The sequence below is a fragment of the Lichenostomus cassidix genome, chromosome 2 (genome assembly GCF_008360975.1).
Source record: "Lichenostomus cassidix isolate B80296 chromosome 2, HeHo_3.0, whole genome shotgun sequence".
In the NCBI taxonomy this organism is placed as follows: Eukaryota; Metazoa; Chordata; class Aves; order Passeriformes; family Meliphagidae; genus Lichenostomus; species Lichenostomus cassidix.
In genome coordinates, this window is record NC_139482.1 from 21,565,895 (window position 1) to 21,587,938 (window position 22,044).

At 41.0% G+C, this 22,044-nt stretch overlaps 1 protein-coding gene across 2 annotated transcripts in view; it reads left to right on the forward strand.

The window, feature by feature from the left end:
- The first annotated feature begins 12,131 nt into the window (after window positions 1–12,131).
- The window catches only part of ZNF804B (zinc finger protein 804B), a 231,648-nt gene continuing 221,735 nt past the window's right edge, over window positions 12,132–22,044 (forward strand). The window contains exon 1 of one of the 2 annotated variants that reach the window (XM_085050664.1): window positions 12,132–13,060. In XM_085050664.1, coding sequence (XP_084906790.1) covers window positions 12,704–13,060 — 357 coding nt within the window. In that variant the 5' untranslated portion in view covers window positions 12,132–12,703. The remainder of the gene's footprint in view (window positions 13,061–22,044) is intronic. The other variant, XM_085050665.1, reaches the window with a different exon arrangement.

A 22,044-nucleotide genomic window follows, 5' to 3' on the forward strand; every position in this document is an offset into this window, starting at 1 on the left:
GCTCTGGCAACCATCACTTTGTATGCTTTTTGAGAACATTATCAGACATCTCCACTTCCAATAGATATGGGATTCAAAACAGTATCTGCTGCTTTCAGTAATTCAAATGCAAATGTGGAGCTGCTGCATTTGGAAATAACTGCATTTGCTGCATTTGGTTCAGAGATGGTTGGCTAGGTCATTACACAGTTGGCTTAAAATAAATTAATAATATAATATGTCACAGTTGCATACCATTATTTTTATTACTTTCTTAAATATGTCCATAAACTTTTACAGTGCCTGTTCAACACCCACCATTTCCCCAATCCCTTAATGAGCGATTCTGAGTGACAGCACCTCCATCTTGTGGTAAACTGGAGAAACAGATCTTCTTTTATGCTCTCTGCAGAAAGTACCTCTGAAAACATTACAGTAGTTTAGATATATCCAGATTGGATCTTGGCTCCGTGTCCTTCAGGGAGTTTTAGTGTGATTTCTCTTTGTCTCCATGTGTCATGCCATGTGGGACAGTCCTCCTTGTCCATGCAGGAACTCTGTTTCTTACAGGAAACAGCGGGAGAACTCATCCTCCCTAAGGAATGAGGGAGTTACTGCCCTCTGTGAAGGGAAAACTAATGGTATCAGTGAACAGCTGTATTTAGGCATCGAGAATTTTTTATGTTTATAAATACCTGTCACAGAGGAAACTTTCAGTTACCATAATTCTGGTGCAACTGTAAAGGGTTTGTTTCCTGAAGGTGTAATATCAAAGCAAAAGTTTTCTACTGCCTCAGTTGACTATGAGTGTGAATGAGCACATGTGCATAGCATTTGTATTTTGGGGTTAAAGTTAAATATTATAATTTGGACAAATCTAATCTGAAAAGAGAAATGTTTTTCAAGTTCAAGAAGAGATCCTTCATGACTGGTACTACTCCAAAACTGGCTTAATCAGTGGTCACTTTCTGCACTCGAGAGCCACTGAGCAGAGCTCTGACACCTGCATTGGGCTATCAGTTGACAGTCTAATTTACTTCCTTTATTTTCATTGCTTTTTCTGGTTTTCTGTCACTAAGATACTGTGAGCTGCGAATACAGAAAGTGAGACATTTAGCAGGGAAGTCAGCTGGATGCCAAATATGAAATTCCTCCCACTTTGTACTGTGCTACGGCAGCAGTGCCCTGCTTTACAGGGCAGTTCCAGATAATTAGTGCCATCATACCCAGCACCCTCACCCTCTCATTGTGCCCAGTGTGCTACAGTCCTGTATCTGTCTCGGATTCACCCCAGTATATGAAATTCTTGATTATTCTGGGAAGTTCAAAACTGGGCACAGTACTGAGTGTGGTCTCTCAAGAGAAGAGTAGACAGAACTAATCTCATCCATTGATCTGCTGCCTACAGTCTCACTAGGAGAGGAGTATGCTGGAAGTCTTTATGGCCACAGGGACACACTGCTGACTTAATGATGCTCTCTTCCCTAGGACCTCCAGGTCTTTTTCTGCAGAGCTCCTTTTCAGCCTGTTGGTTTCCAGTCTGTGCTGTTGGATGGGATTACTGTGTACCGGCTGCTTTAGTCACTGTTGAACTTCATGGGATTTCTGTCAGAATCTGTTTTCAGTCTGTCAAAGTCACTTGAATGGCAATTCTAACCAGTATTCAGAGAAGGATTAGCACATCATTTGACCAGAAATTATAACTGCATATTAATTTAAGAACATTAAACTTCTGTGCTGCAATGTCCAATATTTTATCTCTGACAGTGGTCATCAGAGAAAAGTACCATAAACCAAGAAGATTTAAAATTATCTGTGCTCTTCTATGAGTTACTGTCTCTAGCAAATCAGTAGTTTAGGCACCTTTTAATTTGATATGTGCATTTCTACCTTTTCTCTTCAATAGCAGGAAAGGAACTGACTCCATTTATATTTTTGCTGACAAACCTCTGGTAGCAATTAATTCATAATGTGGTGATGGATTGTGAAAAAGAAACTTTTTTTTTTTGCTAGATTTAAGCTTGCTTCCTCAAAATGTTTTTGTTATACTTCTTTTTATCAAGAAATTGGAAAAAGTAATCCGCAGCTCAGCTCGTGTATCATTACTACTTCTCCAGTCCCTTTGCTTTTAGAGCAGAATGTGTTGGCATGTTTTCTGTTTTGTTCTTCAATGCTTTCCTTGCAGTTTCTAACACCCGACTGGCATTTTCCACTGCTGTGCAATGAGCTGGCATTTTAGTATAACCCTACCCAGGAGCTTTTAGCATTTCTTCCTGGCATGGCAATAAGTGATTAACCAATATCTTGGATGTGTACTTTATTCCATTCCCCCCAAGATGTTTTGTGTTTATTGGCACTGAGTTTCATCTGACATTCTGCTGCCATATCACCTGCAAGATACTTCTGCAGCTCTCTTCAGTCTGCTTTACTTTGCTCTGAGCCATCTTCTGTAGGGAAGGGTGTGCAAAGGCTTTGCAGGCAAAAATTGGTTTGACTGAAACTCATTTCATTTAAAATCACAGGCTGAAAGATTTTTATCCTTAAATGTAGCTTCTCACCCATATCTGCATACCATGGTCCCCCTGTACGCAGACCCTATGTGAGTTTTGGCTTCAGAGGGTGCTGGAATGGAAAACACAACATAACCTACCTGTATTTCTGAAGGCTGTAACCTTCTTCCTTACCTGGTTTCAACATGTTTCCAGCAACTGCTGTTGGCTTAGGGCTGCTCCTATTACACACATATATGGTCTCTTAACATAGCACCAACTTCCAGAGGTTCACAGCCTTGAGAGCCATCGGATGGACACCCACATACCCCCAGCTGTTCCCACAGCCACGGCTGCAGCAGGAAAACTGCTTCTCTGTCCTTCCCTTCCTGCAGCTCTTCCACACTCCTGGTGCTGCAGCACATTTAAGTTAAGTCATGTTCAACAAAACTGACTTGAAATCCAGTTTGTGCTCCTGGAGTGGCCCTCAACAACCAGCTTTCATAACACACATTTCTTTAGCTCTGTACTGAGGAAAAAGAAAAAGGCTGTTATCACAGGCATCAGCTGCTTTGTGTTGTGTTGCACACTAGCAGCAGAGCTACTTCCCTCCAGGAGCTCCAGTCCTGCAAAATGTTACATAAACCCATATAAATGTGCAAAACACTATGTAATGTGTATATATGTAAAATGTTATGCATGCAAAGGGTTATATGCACATGTACAGAAGTGAACAATCAGACTCAAAAGAGTAGTTTGAAGCAAAACAAAGGAGAAAATGTGTCTGTGTGTAATGAGACACAGAATTTCAAAGCATTTTAGTTCTTTAGTTTCAACAGGACATACAGAATGATAGAAAGTAGACTATTGATCATAAAAGTTAACGGTGATACTGCAACACTTTGTATGTTCTATATGGAGCCTTTTTGCATTTATTACTTCAGATTAGCACCTGAACAATGAAATGTAAACTGCTAATACCTCCAGTGGGTTTTACACTAGTGTTACCATTTGAAAATCATAATTTAAAAAACGGCACCTCTTCGCCTGCAAACACTGAGTGGCTCTACTGACTGGATCCCAACTTCTGCCCATCCTTTTTTGATATTCACATCCAAAAAGGTTCAGTCAATGCTGGGGGAAGAAAAGTTATGATAAAATAAGAAATTGATTTCCATGTTATTTCTAGCCCTCTTTTTTAAAGTCAATTTACCTAAAATAAGTTTGTATACTCATAAATCCTTAGTACATTTTGCCTAGCCTTCATGAAATGTTAATATGTTTTCAGGAAAATTGTGTGCCTCATTCAAAAAAAGAAAAAAATATTCCCCGTCCAGATGGGTTTGACAAAGTATTTTATTTTCTTCCGTTTTCACCTCAGGTTCAGTGTCTCTTACACATTTAATTAAAAAAAATTGAAATACCAACATTATCTTTTTAAATATTACTTCATCTAACACTTCACATATGAAATATGTTTTTTCTTATAGAAATTAGACTCTATCAAGGGGCATTAAAATGTAGCACACAGTTTCATGTCTGGAATTAATTTGTGCTTAAGCTCTGGGTTTGCATAAATTATATCTCGAAACCATACACCACCAAATCTTTGGAGTGTTAAGTATCTGGAATTTATGTGGAGGTCAATGAATGTTCTAACACTCCTGTCTGCCTGAGAGAAGGATCAGGCCATCACTTTGGAAAACCGCTACAGTTTACTGCACTTTATGCCATTTTTCATATTTCTACTCTGGGTTTACATATGTGTTTGTATTGTATTTAGCTCTCAAAATCAGAAGCTGCAAAGCAAAGTGCATTGCTGAGGATCACAGGAGAAAAAGCAAAAATATTGATTGTTTTCCTCTCATTTACTTAGAAGGCAATGTTTCTGGTATTATTCAGCAGTTTTTGGCTCGCTTCCCCCTTATAATGGTATCTGTTTCCCATTGTTAAAGATTCTTCATCCAGGCTAGTCTATTATTTCTGGAATTTGTAGAAAGGTTAGTGAGTCTCTAGAGTTGTGATTACTTTTTCTAGCTGACATTTATTGATCTCATTACCTTCATGCTCATATTTCAAAAAACTTTTTTTTTACATTTTGTTACCATTTCAAAGATGACAGGAATGCTGCAGTGCTCACTGTATTAGAACTGTATGTAATTAAAATTTGTACTCTGTTTTTCATCAGAAATTCAGTGCCAAACCTCAGCATGTGTTGTTTACAAATTAGATTGTTATAATTAGAACACAAAATGACTGCAAAAATAGAGACTGAATTTATATTTGAAACAAACATCTATTTTATTTTTGCACAGAAAACTCTGACATTTTGGGCCATAAGCAAGTTGCTAGATACCATATTTTGGAGAAATCAGAAGATACTCATATCTGTGCAGTTGCCAGCAAGCCCATGAGACATTTTAGGAGATACCATGGGGGAAGTAGAACATATACAATCCTTTACTAAGGAATGAATTTTGCCTTTTGATTTTACTACATATTTCCTTTCTCTGTTTATTAATTATCACTGAAATTCACGTGATTACAACAATTTTAGCAATCAAGGTACAAAGACATTTTGCTACTACCTGAATGGATTTTACAGAATTCTTGAAATATTTAAACCTATTAAGACAAAACTAGGATGTAATGCACTCAAAAACTTCTTATATACTTGTCTATTTTGGAGGAAGTATGTAGGCATCAGTCTTAAAAAGTACTATTGCTTCACAGATACTTAATAATGTGAAGGACTCCTGAGTTCCTGAGGATTCCAGCTGACAAATGCTACTGTCAGTCTGAAATTTCTGCTGCACCTTTCATATCTTTCTTTGTAAAGCCTTTTTAGAGGTTGCCTGCTGAAGTATTAATGTGGACAGATGATGAAATGCTGGCAACAGGATATATACAGAACTAACAGGGTGATCTTGTGGTAGTGCATAATAAACACTTCCATGGAAACATGAAGATCTGAGATAGCTTAGGTAGTACAGTGGTTTAATGGGTGTGAACATCTCAGATTCAAGTTCTGTACTGCTTTGCTGAAGACTGCTAAATCACTACCCTGCCAATGAGCTCCCTAAAAAAAAAAGAAAAATAGGATAGATTGTCACTTTGATGAAGTGGGGAAAAAGAAAAACAGCACACGAAATAAATTGGTATAGGCATTGACATTTAAAGCATTTAAATATCTGGATTATTCAATTTATATAAGGACACTAGACACATTTTTATATATATATAAAACAATCCATATGTAATATGGATATATATTTATATAAAATATATACAAGTGTATAACAACATATTTTATTGCTGGCAGTTCAACAGAACTTATATCCATTTATTTCTTCTGAAGTTATACAAAAACATGAGTTGCTTTCTCCTTATCACTTTTTTATCTGGAATGGTTTAGTGAACTACCACACTAAGTGTCCCTCTACACAGAGAAAATAGCTGTAGTTACTTGTCACTTACTTCTTATGATAAAACTGTATAGAATTCCCAAACTGGTGATCTTTATCCAACTTGTGTGACACCTCACAATTCCTCCTTGACCCCTCTTTTCCCCAGAAAAAGGGAATTCTCTTTCACTTTGTAAAAACCAACATGAGTTTTTCTCTGACAAATGTGACTTGAGAATCCTTTGTCAACTGTACATGATCCTGTGCCAGTTGATAGGCTTCAAAGGCTGCAGATGCAGCCAGATTAAAAAGTCACTCTGATGCGCTGGCAGTCTCTGGATGACTCACGGCAATGCTAGCGCCAGACAAAAAGGGTGATACTAATTTGCCAAGCTGGAATTATCTGTGGATATCACTGAGGTGTTGTGTGTATAAGCACACAAGGAGTGCAAGTGTGTAAGTGTGTTACTCGTGGCAGTGTAAGATAAAATACTTTTGCAGACAAGTATTTCTTGGGAGAAAGGAGAGGTCTTACTCTGAGAATGGAAATAGCCACATGATAGAAGCTGCCTTCAACACTCCTTTGCAATGGGCATCCTCTCCTGTTTCTAGTCTTTGGAGAACTCCTTGGATTAAGTGAGTATGAGTTGGAAAACGGATTGGCAACTGTGGTTATGTTAGTTACTGAAACTAATGTGTCTGTGGATGAAACTGCTGAAAAATGCTGCCAGCCTCTCTGGCTGTGGATATCATGGGTAACCACGAAGAGTTTAGGCAGTATTTTCTATTTCTTTATTTTTTTTATTTCTGATTCCTGAAAAATGCAGTAAATTTACTCACCTTTAGACATTAAGGCCACTAGCACATAGAGTGCAAACCTCAGGACATCAATCTGATGACCATCAACAAGCAACAAAAAGCATGAATTGCCTGTCCTGTGGATGTCTAACATATAATTAAAGTTTTCATAGGATTTAGCAGAAAGAGAATCTAAGAAAATGACAAGATTTGAAATGCAAACCTTATTCTCCTTTAGAAAGAGATGGATGTATTAAATATTTATGCAAACATAATAAATTGGCAAGTGTATGAAAACACTACTACACCTTCATCTCTTCCATATGTCATCTGCCTGAAGGAGAGGATTTGCTGCTAAAATAGAATTGGTGCTCTGCTATATAATGTTCATAACAGTGGCTACTTGTCATTATTCTTTCTATATCCATCCTAATTTAGGTGAAGAATATAGCTAACAATAAGAAGAAACCAATGAATACTATTTCTGAATAGAAAGTGGAAGATATATTTACATCATTGGATGCAGACTCTGAAAATACTCTGAAAAGAACAACTTAATATGTTGTTAATATAGGGTTAATGTCCTATCTGCATTACTGATCTATAAATTTAAGTGAATGGCATGTTCAGCAACCTTCTGAAAATAACAGATTTATTGCATATTTTAAACTGATTATGAAATTAGCAGTTTTCCCCAATATCACCTAGTAATACTTAGCATTCTTTATGACTGTAGGTACAGTATTGAGTAATTCTCCCTGTAAATCCAAAGGAAATATTATGTTGTTTTTTTAGTGATAGAGAAAATAATACAGAGGGGTTAATGAATGTCAGATAAAAGGTGTACCTAAGCAAAGATAGAGTAAGGATGAATTATGAGAGAGAATGAGATTCTTGTTCATCTATATGACTTTCTTAAAACCAGTGGTGCATGAGCCTACAGGGAAAGTAGGGCATGATTTACTGCCCTTCACTGAGGTATACACACACACTTGGGTTTGACCACCATGAAGACTGCTGTATTTGCTGCCTGCACAATTAATAGCAAGTTGTAGACTATAAAGTGACTGCTCAGCACTTAGACATTCCAAAAAGCTCCATCCAAAGTAAAATGGTGTCATTGATTCTGCACGGACTAGAGAGTATAATAACTTAACCATCAATGCTTTAAGTGTATAAACTTTGACAGATTCAGCTCTTGTGTAACAGAAAGCTGCTTACACAAGTGATTCACAAGACAAATGTAACAACTATTTAGATTAAAAGAGTCAGCGTGGGATTAAAAATGTTTGGATAAGCAGTATTATGTTTAGTTCAAAAGGAATAAAACAGGGAAGGACTAAAATATCCTAAATTAATTAATGAAATAAAGACAGATGCAATGAAGATTTTTATATTCATTATTTCAGGAAAAAATATAATTGTTGTATTTTAAAATTATGGGGAAAGAAGAACAGAGTTTTGAAGTTGCCATTTAACTGAAAGCAAAACAAAGCTTTATGCAGACTCTTTTATCTTATGCTTTTTACATTCACCAGGATAAAACTTTATAAAATGTTCCCCAAAATATATGGTTCACCAAGAAAAAGAAATGAAACATTCAGAGTAACATTTATTCATGCCATCCACAAAAACGTTCACTATTTCTAATATATGATTCTCATTTTCAAATAATTATTACTCTTTTGGGATATTAGATGATTTATTCAAGTATAATAACAGGATAACTAATGTAATAGTACATTTAAGGCTTGCTACCATACATGAACCTACTTTACAGTTGAAAGTTTCTAAAGAAACTCTGATTCTGTCAACCTCATAAAGTGTCTTTGGTTTCAGTGGGGCAGAAGTTCACTTTTCATGTGAATCCAGAGGAATTAGCTGTAGTTTTGGACCACTAGAATGGAGAGGAGTTAGAGGCTGGGTGTATGGGTTAGCAAAACTCAGCATGGGGGGAAATGTACTTTAGGCCATTATAATCCAAAGATCTGCATATATTGCCAGGTCTTCATTTCCAGCTTTAAAATCTCCTTTATGTCCAAATGTACTGTAAAGCTACTAAGACCTTTCTGTCACGTCAGGATCCTCACTGTATATTTTTATTATTGAATTGTCTTGCCAGGATGTTGATTTCCCCCCTTTCCTTCCCTCACTTCCTCCCTCCCCTAGGGAAAATCACCTGTAAAAATCACATGAGTATTAGAGTATGTTTTTCCTGTAGGGTTCACTTGGGTTCTTCTACACTGGAACACATGTTAAACTAACTTATGTGAGAATAATCAAACTGTGAAACAGTACTCAAGCTGTGTGTCTACACACCTTCTGTCCTTGCTTGATTGTGAAAGTAAAATTTCTAGAGGTGTAGTACCAGAAGATGCTTTGCACTCTGAATTTTCTCATATCTGGAGAAATATGGGGAAGGATGTCTTTGTTCTTTTTAGGCACAGAAAAGGAATTGTGGAAAACATTTTAGGACTAGCACACTCAAGCAGACCTAGCCTGTATCCACAGTGACAAACACTTAGGTTAGCAGCTGGCAAATCATGCTAACTGTAGTTTTTATCTATACAGCAGAGAATATCAGTATAATGGACTTTGTGTGCAAGTGGAACTCAGATTAGGAGCAATACTTGAATTACAATTTAAATAAAATTCACAATGCAGACAAGGTTTTATGGGTATGTCTATACAGTACTGTCTAATGCTGCAAAGAAACATGAATTAGCTCAACCATTAAAATGAATATGACTGCATTAATATAATTCTCTACTGCCTGATATTCAGAGTATATTTATATCAGAACTAGCATCCCTGCATCTAGGCTGGGTATTTAATTTAGGCACTGCATTGTGCAATAAGGACAATCCTTACAAAGAATAATTAGAAAATGCTTAGAGACTTTTTGGGGGGTGGAGGTGGGGGGCAGGGACAGAAACTGCTAAGTAATCTTCATTAATGATAAAAAAACTTGTAAATTCAGAGGATAGGTGAACTGGAGAACATTTCATTATTCTAATCATCATCTCTTAGTGACAGCTGACCTGCTTCTCTACTTGAATCTTGAAAAGTCACTAGCACTTCTGCAAAGAAAGCATAATGTTCTGAATGGTAGTATTTTACATCCAGTGTGCTCAGCTGAAAGTTACTTTATGAGACCTAAGGTAGTGAGGGATTGGACCCAGATGAAAATACTAATAGTTAAGGCTCATATTTCTACATGACCTGTGATGAAAGAGAAGAAGGTGCTGCATCTCCAGAGACTTTGGGGAATGTTCAGGGAGTGATATAATTAATAACAAACTGTTCCATTTGACAACCCTTAATCTCATTTTCTCAGGCTCGCATCCTAAAGATTATTTATAAATTAGATTGGTGGTCATAGTAACTATTCCCCTGAGTTTGCAAAGTGAAGGGAGCCTAAAATGACTTCTACTTTTCACAGCAGGGTCAATTGAGCACATCATCCTCCTCAGCAGGATAAAATGAATACTGTACAGTCTACTCTGGGGTAAATAATTTCCCTTTCGTAGAATATTAGTAAATGAATGATGGAAGACTCTGAGAGTTTAAGGAGGAAAGTACTGTCCCTTAAGTCTATGGCAAAGCACTTGCACTGTTTCAGCTTGTGCTGAAGCTCCTCTGCAGGTGACATGGCCAGTCTGACCACATGGCTGCAACACCTGCTGATGTATCTCCATCGATGCACATGGCCTGGGTCTTTGGCACCCTCCCCCTTACCTTGGAACAGAACATCAGCAGCCTTGTGGAGTGAAGGACTTTGCATGCATCTTCAAAACAGAAAAGGAACGGAGACCTCAATGCAAGTTGTTGAAATGTGAATTCTCATTCTGTTTCTATTCTGAGAAACAACAGCTGCATCATAGAGAAGCAAAGTTTTTGGAAGTTCATTTCATTGCCAAAGAGAAAAGGTGCTTGTCTTTACTTCCAGATACATATTCAGTGCAGAGTCAGAGAGTTAAGCTGCAGACCAAAATTCAAAGTGAAGATAATACTTTTATCTTTAACAGGCTTGCAGAGGAATTATTTCAGGGAAAACTTGCAGTTAACCAAACATATATGCCAACAAGAATAAATTTCAAGTCACTCACATGGCTGTGACTTCTGTGACTTGTAGGAGGACAGTGTAAAAGCTCCTTTTCACCACCATATTAACAGTGGACAACTTTTTCTTTTTTAATCAGTATGGTATTATAATATCTCAAATTCCACTATACAATGCAAATTCTTGCTTCAGAAAAGTCCTCCAGAGGTCTTTTGCAGGCATTGTATTACTCCCAGGCTTCAAAGCCTGATCTGTACTGATTCGTGGGACTGTTTAATCTATGATCCACAACACCCTTTAGCAAGGAGTCCCACAACTCAACCACACATTATGAAAAGAGCCAAGCCCTTTCATTTATTTCAAACCTCGATTTTCCCAGCTTAATTTGACCCCCACCTCACAGGTTTTTTACATTACAAAACACTGTATGATAGTTAACATAGGGAAGTTCTTAATACACTACTTCCTCCTTTGGTTATTCCAAATTCAGAAGTATTCTGTTTCCTTTATAATATTGTATATTTATTGATAAAATACATAATAATACATTTAATGATTTGTATATATATGTACATATACACATGTGCAGTAAAACTTAATATGGTATGTGAAACACTGTATACAATGCTGTATTACTAGGACTGTACAACAGTATTTTACACGAACAGTCAGTCAAAAAATAACATTTAATTTGTCGTGACCTCTTTATCCGTTTGGTGGAGTGTGTAAGATTTTCCTTTTATTTACATTAGGTTAATAGAAAGAAAGCTCTTGAGAGGCTAAAATTAGAATGATTGTGGTTTATCAGTTTCATTCACCAAATAACTGAAAGCATATGCCTCTATGAGATTAAGTGAAAAAACTGAAACGACTCTTATCTACAGTTTAAAGCAATCTACTTCGAAGAAATGAATGATCTGCAGGTGACTACTAAGGCCGCGTGATTTATTGATTTATTTTATCGACGTAGCAAGCAGCAGAGCAGAGACAATACTTGTAACCTGATGAGAAGAAACTGAGTCTGCACCAGCGGGTCCGAGGTACATCGCACCTCTGTCTTGCAGAAGGGGAGAGGAACAACCTGTTCCAGCTATTTAGCGGCAGAAGATTTTCACACCTGCGATTCTGTGTAAATCATTCAGGTCGTAAATGACACCACGCACCAAAATTCACGCGCTTTCAGGGGGCCGATGGAGACAAGCCCAGGCACAAGCCGGGGGTGTGCGCAGCCCCGCCGCAGTCCGGGGCACTCCGCGCTCCCAGCCAGCGCAGCGGTGCTTCCCGGCACCGCGCCGGGATGCCGAGTGTCCGTGGCGTTCGCGTCCCCTGCCCGGGACAGCCCACGGGACGGTGGAGGGGAAAGGGGGCGAGGCGATGCGGGGGACAAGTGGAAGCCAGAGGCGGGCGAGGAAGAGACGTTACCTGCCGACATAGAGGACGGGAAAGTTGGGCGAAGAGAAGGAGGGAGGTCAGCACACCCCGCTGCCCGCCCCGCTCCCGGCCGCTCCGCCCGAGGCTGCCGGCGTGGCTCCCCTCCCCGCGGCGGCGAGGGGCAATGTCCTCCCACCCGCCGCCGCCCCGGCTCCGGCCCTACCCCTCCTCCGCCCCCCTCGCACCGCCTCCCCCCCCCGCCGGCGGAGGTGAGGCGAGGCGCGGCGCCGACTGCGGCGGCCGTACGGGAGTAGCGGGGCGGCGGGCACCGTGCGCGGCGGCCGGCGGCATCAGCCACCCAGCCCGGCGCTGGGCGCAGCCATGGGGAGCAGCCGCCGCTCCAGCTGCCGCGGAGAAACTCCCCTCCGGATGTCGGCTGCCGGTGGCCTGGTCTGAGCAGGAGGAGGAGGAGGAGGAGGAGGGAGAAGAGGAAGGGCCGTAGCAGCGGCGGACGGTGCAAGTTGCGCTGTGCCCTTCTTCTCGCCGGCCCGTCTCCCACCCGCGGAGCAGCATGCGGACTGGCCTCCGCGCTCCCTCAGATGTGCTCTGCCTGCCGCCGCCTTCAGTGCATCCTGCTGCTGGCAGCGCTCGCCCGGGCGCTGGATGAGACGGGAGCGGGGAGATCGCCGCTGCGGTTCCGCCCGCTCCTTCATGCGGGCTTCTGCTCCGGCGGGGCTAGCACCGCCGCCGCGGAGGAGCCGGGCTGCCCTCCCGCCCCGCGCCCGCCCGCCCGGGGGACCCGCATGGCGTGCTACCTGGTCATCAGCTCCCGGCACCTCAGCAACGGGCACTACCGCGGCATCAAAGGCGTCTTCAGGGGACCGCTCTGCAAGAAGGGCGCTCGCTCGCCGGTAACTGCCACCTCCTCGCCCCCTCCCTCACTCGCTCCCCGCACGGTAGGAGCGGTGCGGACGGATGCCCACGCTGGGGGCGGCCGGCGCGGCGCGGCTGCGGGGGGCGGCGGTGCGGGGGCGCCGGCTCGGTCCCGCTCTGCGGGGCTCCGGCGTGGGCGCTGCCTCGCCGGGCGGCTCGGAAAAGTTTCTCCGTCGGCGGCTGCCCGCGCGTGGCCGCGGGGACGGGGCTGGGGGCGGTGCTGGCGCTCGGCGGTGGGGCGGGGGGGCTACGGCTTGGCTGGGGCTATCCGCGGACCGCGTCTCGGGCTCGTACCCAGGGAGAGGTTAATTTCTGACGCTTTGCCGGGAAGTTGGAGGCTGGTAGAGGGGAAGGCGCCGTGTCGGCTCCAGGTGTCGCGGTTTAGTACCTTGTCCAAGGTTTTCACGCGGCGGAGGAGGGAAGCGATCGTCCTTTTCGTCTGCCAAAAATTGCACTCGCCAGTTTGGCTGCGGCGCGTTGCGAGCTACCTGTCGAGGCATCTAGGTAGAGCACGCGTGAAGTTTGGGGCGGTCCTGCGGAGACTGCAGACCCGTCGAGCCCCCCTAGACGGTCTCCGTGAGTCGCTGAGGGCGTTTCGTAGGGGCGAACGGGAGTGCTGTGCTGCGGGGGGCTCTCCGCCGAGCCCCTGCCCGGGCGGGGGGCAGCGGGTGCCGGGGAGCCGCCGAGCGGAGGTGCCCAGGCGGCGACGGTGCCGCGCTGCCTCTCCTCCGCCTCTCCGCGGTGGCTGTGGTACCGTGACCGCCTCCCTAGCCTCGGCCGAACTTTCCCTGTCCCCGTGCCCGGTGTTAGTGTGTGACATACGGACGGGTACGGAGCTGCCAGCCCCGTGCCGGCCTTGCACGAGTACCAGGGACACCTTGAGCCCACTGCTGGGACTCCCTCGGCTTCGGCAGTGCCGGGTTGTGCCCCGTAACACACCTGTACCCTAAATACCTTTCAGGAACCAAAGTCTTAGCTTTCTCTTTCTTGACTTTCAATGACCGAAAATGACAAATGTTTCACTATGCTTCCCAAATCCCTTCTGTGTTGTGCGCCAGCGTTCTGATGGAGCACCTGCAGGTTCTTCCCCTGTACCGCTGTATCTGTCGTGCTCAATATAACACAACTGCACCACAGGTATCATCGATCAGACATTGGCTGAGCTGTTTGTGCTCTCTGACCCATGAAGCTGATCCCCTTTCCGCTTCATGGGTGGGACCTCCTGAAAAGCAGGCAACATTTACTGAGATCTCTGTACAAAATTAGGTTGAAAGGAAAAGATCTCAAAGGTCTAGAATGGGAACGAGCTTGATCATAAATACTTTTTATCTAGTAGAACTTTAACAACTGATGTTCAAGTTGAGTAGTATCAGAAGCATGGGGAGATATTACCCTCCAAATAGCGTTATGTTTCAAATCCTTCACTTTCCAAATCCTTTCCCTTTCTTTCTAACTGCCTAGTGAGTATGCACATCACCCCTCTCTGTCTAAATACTTCATGAAATAGATTTGTCTGACTCCACTAATAAGGTGTCATTGTAAGCATAGTTCTGCTACCAGGCAGGAGTAATTTTTGTTTATATGTAAGTAACGGGGAAGAAGACCAACAAAAATTGATGTTCCTTATTCTTTAAAGGTGTATTTTTAAAAAGGATTTTGTTTTAAATTGAAGCATCTTAGTGTTAAGCCAACCATCCAGGGTTTGGTGCAAGAGGGAAAAAGCTACATAGTTGAAAATTAATCTCAAGTCTCTTACACTATATAGAAATGTTCTTTCATGTGAGCTTTCCAGAGTGTGAAAAAAGTAGCAGGGGCACTTTGTATTGCTTTTCACTAAGACAGAACATCTTATTTCCTAAATTTGTATTAGCAGGAGTTGGTTTTATATCTTTGGGACCATTTCTACAGAAAGGACTGAATTTTAGCAATCCTTAGCTTTCATTCTAAATTCTTCAGGGAAAGCTTTTATTTCTCTCTCTCTTTCTGTCTCTATTTTTTTAAAGTTTGTTATTTATTTTATTTTGTCTTTCTCTTAAAGAGGCTACACTTTGCAGCTTGTCAGGCTTTTGAGGTCTTAAGCTAAGCCTTTTGGAGAGGGAGTGTTGGACAGCTCATGGGAGTAAAGGTCCATGATGATGTTTTATTAGTGCTGGGTAATTATAGCTCTCTAACTTTTTCATGTGCTTGATATTTTGAATTTACTACTGGTTTATAAATGCTATTTTCATATTTTGATATAGAAGTTCAGATGTTAGGAGAAAAATAAAGGATGCTTAGTTGGCACAGAGTTTGCTATTAAATACTGAAAGCAGTGAGTAATCTGCATGTGCCTACAAATTTATAACTTTCCAGTCCATATCCTTCTTGCTTATCAATGTGCATAGAGTTGGGAACTGTGAACAGCAAACAACACCACCTGGATACATTTTGCATTATGGATGTGGGAGTCATGCATACTGAGATTTAGTATTGAGTGAGGTAGTAAAATTGTTTTAAGCATGAGAAATACCCCACACAATCAAACAAACCCTCCAACTATTGAGTTAAACTTGGGACCACTTCTTATACTTAAGAAGGAAGTCTTAAGCAAGTGGCATTTATTTGGATTCCCTGTGCTAGGCTTTTATTGAACCCCTCCTGCTTATAACTTTGAAAGAAACAAGTTATGCCTTGCAGTAATTTTTAAAATGTTGAATTGGATGCAGCATTGAAAATTTGATTTTATCATTTGTACCATTAAACAATCTTATATTTGTACACCATGAGTGATCTTATGCGTGAGTCTACATAGCCTTTAATGGATAATATGTACCTTTCTATATTTAAAATGTTCTGTATTAACAGACCATGAAATGTCAGTAGACTTAAGGCTATGCTTTAGGAAATGAGAACAGTGGTGAATATTTTAAATACCTTTATCAAATTTCATGGTTTTGTGAACAAGGATTTTTTCAGTCTGGGTGTTTGTGTAGTATTTGTTTAACATACTTCATTATTATTGTGCCAGAAACAATTTTGGTCCTTCTTCCTGGTATGCAGAGAGACCTTTAGCTGTAGCAGTTCTAATGAGAACAAGATATGTAGGACTACAAGGAAAATGCACTTTGGGTATGTCATGAATTTGTTGTGAGATGTTGTCATTGAATCCTTTAAAAATTTTACCTTTCCTTTGCCCACTTTTACATGTTGTAGTAGGGACTAGCTATGAGTATAGTAAAGCTGGGGTCTGAAGTTAGTGATAATGAATTCAGAATGAGTGGAATTTGAAGCAGTCACCAGTGAATCCTTTATCAATGGAAATATGATGGAGTTATATGGGGAAGGAAATGCTGAGTTTGAAAATGATACCAACATTACTAAGGATAATGGACAGTAAGCTGAAGAAGGAAGCTGCTTATTTTAGACACCTGATTCTGTGCTTTAAGCTTTTATATTATATCTGAATAATTATATTCAGAAACATATTATGAGCAAATTTTCTGTCTCTGAAAATTGCTATTTAAGGAAATACATCATGATACAGAGATACTACTTACACTTCAGAGTGATGATATTGTCTACAGGATTTTTGAGTCCTGAACAGATTACATAGATCAGTGTGCTGGTTTTACTTTTTGAAGTCGTGGTAGATATGCTGTCATATTCACCTGCAGCCCAACCTGCTCAGGGGTTTTCTGCCACGCTTCACAATCCTGGCAAAGCTGACACTGAAAAGCACTTGGCTGTGAAACTTTTAAAGAAACTTCCAGGATACAGCAGAAAATGGTACTGGGAATTCAGCAGATGGCCCCCTTGCTTCTGAATCATTTCTAACCCAAGGATGTTATTAGGGTGCACTGTTCTGCCTGTGGCTTTTTAAGATAAGATATAAACAAAGTCTCGTTTACTACTCAGTATTTAAAGATCTCTTTGTATTTTGAAGGAAATAGAAGGCTCAGAAGACCCAGTGCCTTAGCCAATTTCTGACTTGGCTAATTATTTTTCTTCCATTGTTCCCTGCAGCTTTAGCTGAATACAGTATTTTTCATGTACTTCTCTAAGCTGTTTTCAAATAAAGCTGTCAAGCAGCTGTTCTGTTGCACTTGGTGCTTGCCTAAGTTCTTTGGGTTGTTGGGGGTGGGAAAGGCTTCTTTTCAGTTACACAGTTACCTTTTAAAAAGCGCAGCTTTCACCCCGTGTCCAGAGGCTCCAGTAGTTCTAATTAAGTACATTGCAGGTACTTGAAAATAATGAGGGTTTAGTTGATACTGAGCCATAAGCAAGCTGTTCTAGCACTAAAGCAAATATAACCAGGACTGAGTAACACCTTAGCACTCTGTGCAGCAGATAACAACACTAGGCACTTGGAAACTTCTTTGAAAACTAAAGTGAGCCTGAGGACTAAATGACTGTAAATAGAGAACAGGAGGGCCATGACATGGGCAGCTCTCTCCATCTGCTTGAGGATCAGTGGGGAAACACTAGAACAACCAAGTCTGCCACAAAGAGTGGCAGTGCTGTGTTTGCCACCAGCAAGGAGACACATGTGCCAAGCACAGATGTCAGAAAGGAATTTAAAGGCTAGACATGGTGGATGTGTACCACGTAAAATATGGCCTAGGTGACAGCAGGTTAGAAGGAGGATGTATTTGGGTGATTACTGGAAGAGCAAATAGCTTATGAGTTTCTGACTATAAGAAAGTCATCCTTTAGAACTGTGACTGTACCCTCAAGAGCACTGAAAGCAGAGAGGAAGGGTATGCCGGAGGCATTATGGGAAAATGCATGGAAAGTAAAATTGAAGTTAAGAAATAGAGTCTAAAGGGACTGATAATAAACCAGCAACTCTAATAAATAGTCCTCCTACAAAAAGAAAGGGGGAAAAAACCCAACTCTACTAACAAAATTTTGTGGAAAGAAAAAAAAGGGAGAAATAGTAAAGAAAATGGAAAATGGTACTTTCACTTTCCTGTGCCAAAAGTCTCTGGCAGCTGCCTCCAGCAGAAGTGGCTGCCTGCCAGGGGGGATTCTGTGCACTCTTCTGAAAGCTTGGAGCTGGCTTCCAGAGGTATCTGCCTTACACAAACCAAGGGCAGGCACTGCTTCTTAACTGTTTCTGATCTCATCGATTGCTGGCACTTTGTGTCTCGGAGTGGGCTGAGTGTGTTTCCTACCGACCCTCCTGCCTCCACTGTGCTGGAGAATATGAGCATTCCTGCAGCCCACACTCAACCTTATGGTGACCTTATTTCCTGATTTCATGGTTCCTGTTACAGTGCTTTTTGTGCGATTTGGCAACATGTGAGAGACAGAAAGAACTTTCAGAAAATGGGAATGTGCTTTTTGCCACATGTAGCCTTGCTGCTCATGCCTTGTATTAAACCTGGTTTTGTGGAATGTATCACTTCTGAACATATTTTGATTCTAATTCAGTGAGTGGGTACCACTTTGTATATAGCATTGCAATTAAATTTAATCACCTTCAACCAATTTCTGCTGGGGCCATTTCCTTCACCCACAATTAGCAGTAATGTTGAACAGGTGCTTTATGTCTGACAGTACCTTTCCAGCATTCTAATATTTTTATTGGTCCCTCAATTGAGTTCATAAAGCCAGATCAATTTCTCTGTTATTCTGCATGTGGCAATGCTTGTTTGTCCATTAGTTCCAGAATTATTGCTGTTACATCAATTTACATTCTCACTTTCAGTTCATACGCACTTTAACTTACCCAGAGCATAGCAATTTAGTGGTTTTTCTTGTTTATTTATTTATTTTTAATTCTGCACTGTATACAAATTTGAAAATGAATGTAGAGACCTTGTGACTGTAAAACAGGTGCTCCCTTGGATGGTGGTTAGAGCTGCTAACCAGGCTCTGAGCATTAAAGGCTGCTTCTCTGCCTGGTCAACCCTGTTTTCTGGACTCCTGCCCACATGCTGTCCATGGTAAGCACTCGCCTGGCTTCACTGGAGAGGATACTCCAGTTCCTTCCTCTGTCTAAATGAATGTTTTGTTTTGACCACTTTACAACTAAATGAACTGAGTAACTTTGTTTATGCAAATGCTTGCAGGTGAGATTAGATTCCTTGGAAAGAAAACTGTGGTCAAAACGACGCCATCATCTGGATTTACTTATTCCCTAGTAAAGTTTTGCAAAAGCTCCTGTAAAAGGCACCTAAATGGAGAAGGAAGAGAAAGCTTTCAAAGACTGGCCAAAGTGTAGGCATTTTTCCCAGCATGGGTTTTTCTAGTGGACTGTGTAGCCTTTGGCTGCAGTGCTTGGTGCTTTTTAGTTTGGGGGTTGGTTTGTTTCGGGTTTTTTTGCATTTAACATGAAGAACCTTTGTTAAGTCTTTTTGCTGCATCACAACTGATCATTTTAGAAGACTCAAGTCATCATTACCTGCAAATGCAATTTTACTCACTTGTCCTGGGGAAAATGTTGACTTTTCTGTGGGGAAAAAAATTGACATTAGAAATATTTTTATCTGCCTGCTGAAATTCTTTTATTTTGAAATGCCACTGTGGTACACTGTGAGAGGTTTACTTTTACTGCTTTATGTGTCTATCCACCTGTATAAGCCTGGCTTCTTATATGGGCATACCTTCCATGGTGCCCTCAAGGTCTTCACTCTGAAAAACAGTGCATCACACTTGTTACAACACAGAGCAGAACCTGTAAACCCTCTTTTAGAGCTCAAGGGTTAGGATCTTTCTATGTAAGTTTTGTACACCTACCACAGTACAACAGTAAAAAGAAAAAAAAAAAAAGACGATTAGGGATAATTTACATAAAAGGACAAATTAAGTTTATTACAAGGTCAAGTTAATGTCAAAGAGAAGTACAGGTGCATGCACACACTTGCAGGAACCAGAATTCCCAACATAACATGCAGTGCCGTTAAAATCCAGTTTTACTCTCCCAAGAATTAAGCAGTCTTCACCAGAGAATAAGCCATTTTGCAAACATATGTTTACACACATCAGTCTGTGTGTGTAAACATTTCTGAATAGCAAGAAGATCCTTTAAAAGAGCTTTTTAGCATCCACACTGACAGTTGTAAAGCACTTGTTTTGTGAAGATTCAACCTGCTCTGCTCTTAGCCTTTGACCCTTCATAACTCTGAATGAACAGTATTAAAATGATTTATGTTGATTATCTGCATAGGTGATATGGCAGCTACTGTAATATTAGAGCCAGATATCTAGAGTTCAGTCCTGCATTTCTGTATTTCATGTGGGCACATATCACTTCTTGTCTCATACAGTCAACTGCAGTGCAAGAGTATCAAGATTTGTCATGGGTTAGGTACACATACCCGAAAATGCTCTTCACTGTGCAGAACGTATTGTTCTGTACCCAGTCATAAGGCACTTAAATGACAGCTTTTTCTTTTTTCTTTTTTTTTAATACTAGACCAAATTTATGTGCATAGTAGATAAGATGTAAACATCATCAAAATTTTGTCCCAGTTTCAGTTATGCATAATGATAATTGGCAAGCTGGTTCAAGTAAAGAAATAGAACTATTGCTGAGAGATTGCATGCAACTCTGAAACAATTCATACATTAATCAACTCTAGTTGATATCAATTTTTCAATTGATGTTTTCCCCGGAACACATTCTAAAACAGATTTAGTGCTTTTGTGTCAACAGAAATATTCTATCAATATTCTGCTCAGACTGAACTGGAGAGCTGTATTGGGTGTCTTTGAGAAAAGTCTCAGTTTTAATCAGCTGTAAATCTGCAGCAGTCATTTCCAGCTTAGACTGCATCATGTGAGGAAGTCTTGTGCAACTAGATTAGACAGCATAAAAAGAGAATTCCCTAAAATACACCCTTTGATAGCAAAATATTTGCTAGATAATATTTTGGGGTTAAAATTATAAATTAAATCTGTACGAATACTTTGATCAGAGGGTCTGCTAGAAATGCAAATTCTTATAGTTATTAAGGGGTTCTGAGTATTTTTTTCAAAGAAAAGTTTTCATATTCAGATTTATTTAGCTCTAAATATATTAGCTTTCATGAGCTCCAGAAGTGACCACTACAAATTGTTTATCTATACTTATCTTCATTTTTCTGTGCTAATAATCACAGCTTCAGTTTAAGTATGACTTCTGTGAAGTGTGTAAACTCTGACCATGGATTTTATTGGGAGATCCAAGAAGAAGCAGAATGGGTGTGTTTAACCACCCTGTGGTAGACACTGAAAAACTGAGTTACAATCTTGATGTATTGAGCCTGCTCTTCAGCCCTTGCCTGTCATTGCAAGAAGCTTCTGGTGATGCATTAGGATTGACAGAGAAAGAATGTGCAGTGATGCTCACATCAGTTGTTTGGTGAATATTGTGGTCCAAATGCTGGGTAAGGCAGAGGTCGGGGGACTGGATGGTGGTAAGGATTTCTCGGTTTGGGAAAGGCACTGCTTAGTTCCAGATGCTGCCCTGATGGCTCCTCTGTGCTGGGAGGCATTACGGTGTCGGAACACAATATCCAGGATTCCCACGACCCACGTGGCCACAGGTCTGTGTCAAACAGCAGCTGAGAGGTGTACAGACATCTCGGCACAGGGAGTGGCTGTCTGCTCTGATGGGCATGGAGCAGAAACTCTCACATAGCTATTGAGGGCTAGTTCAGAAAATGGAACTAAAAAACACAATCGTGTAAGTCCCTGTAGAAAAAAACCCTCACCATGTGATGTGCCTGCAAGTAGTTAGTATGTACCAAATAATAAATACACATCCTGTAAACGTCACTGAATACATATGCAGCTCCTCCAAGCTGCCTGAATGCTTAACTGCTGTCCTTACAAAGCCATACTACTGCTCTTCCCATATGGAAGTCCAGGGCTGCTTTGTAGTATTCATCCACAGGAATGGACACTAGCATTTTTTCCTTTTTAATGTTTCAATATACATTTAGTTCACTTTAAAGAGAAGATGGCAAAACCCATATAAAAGAATGGTTTAGTCAGACAGATGAAGAAAGATTGGTACTACATACAAAGATTTCAATTTTCA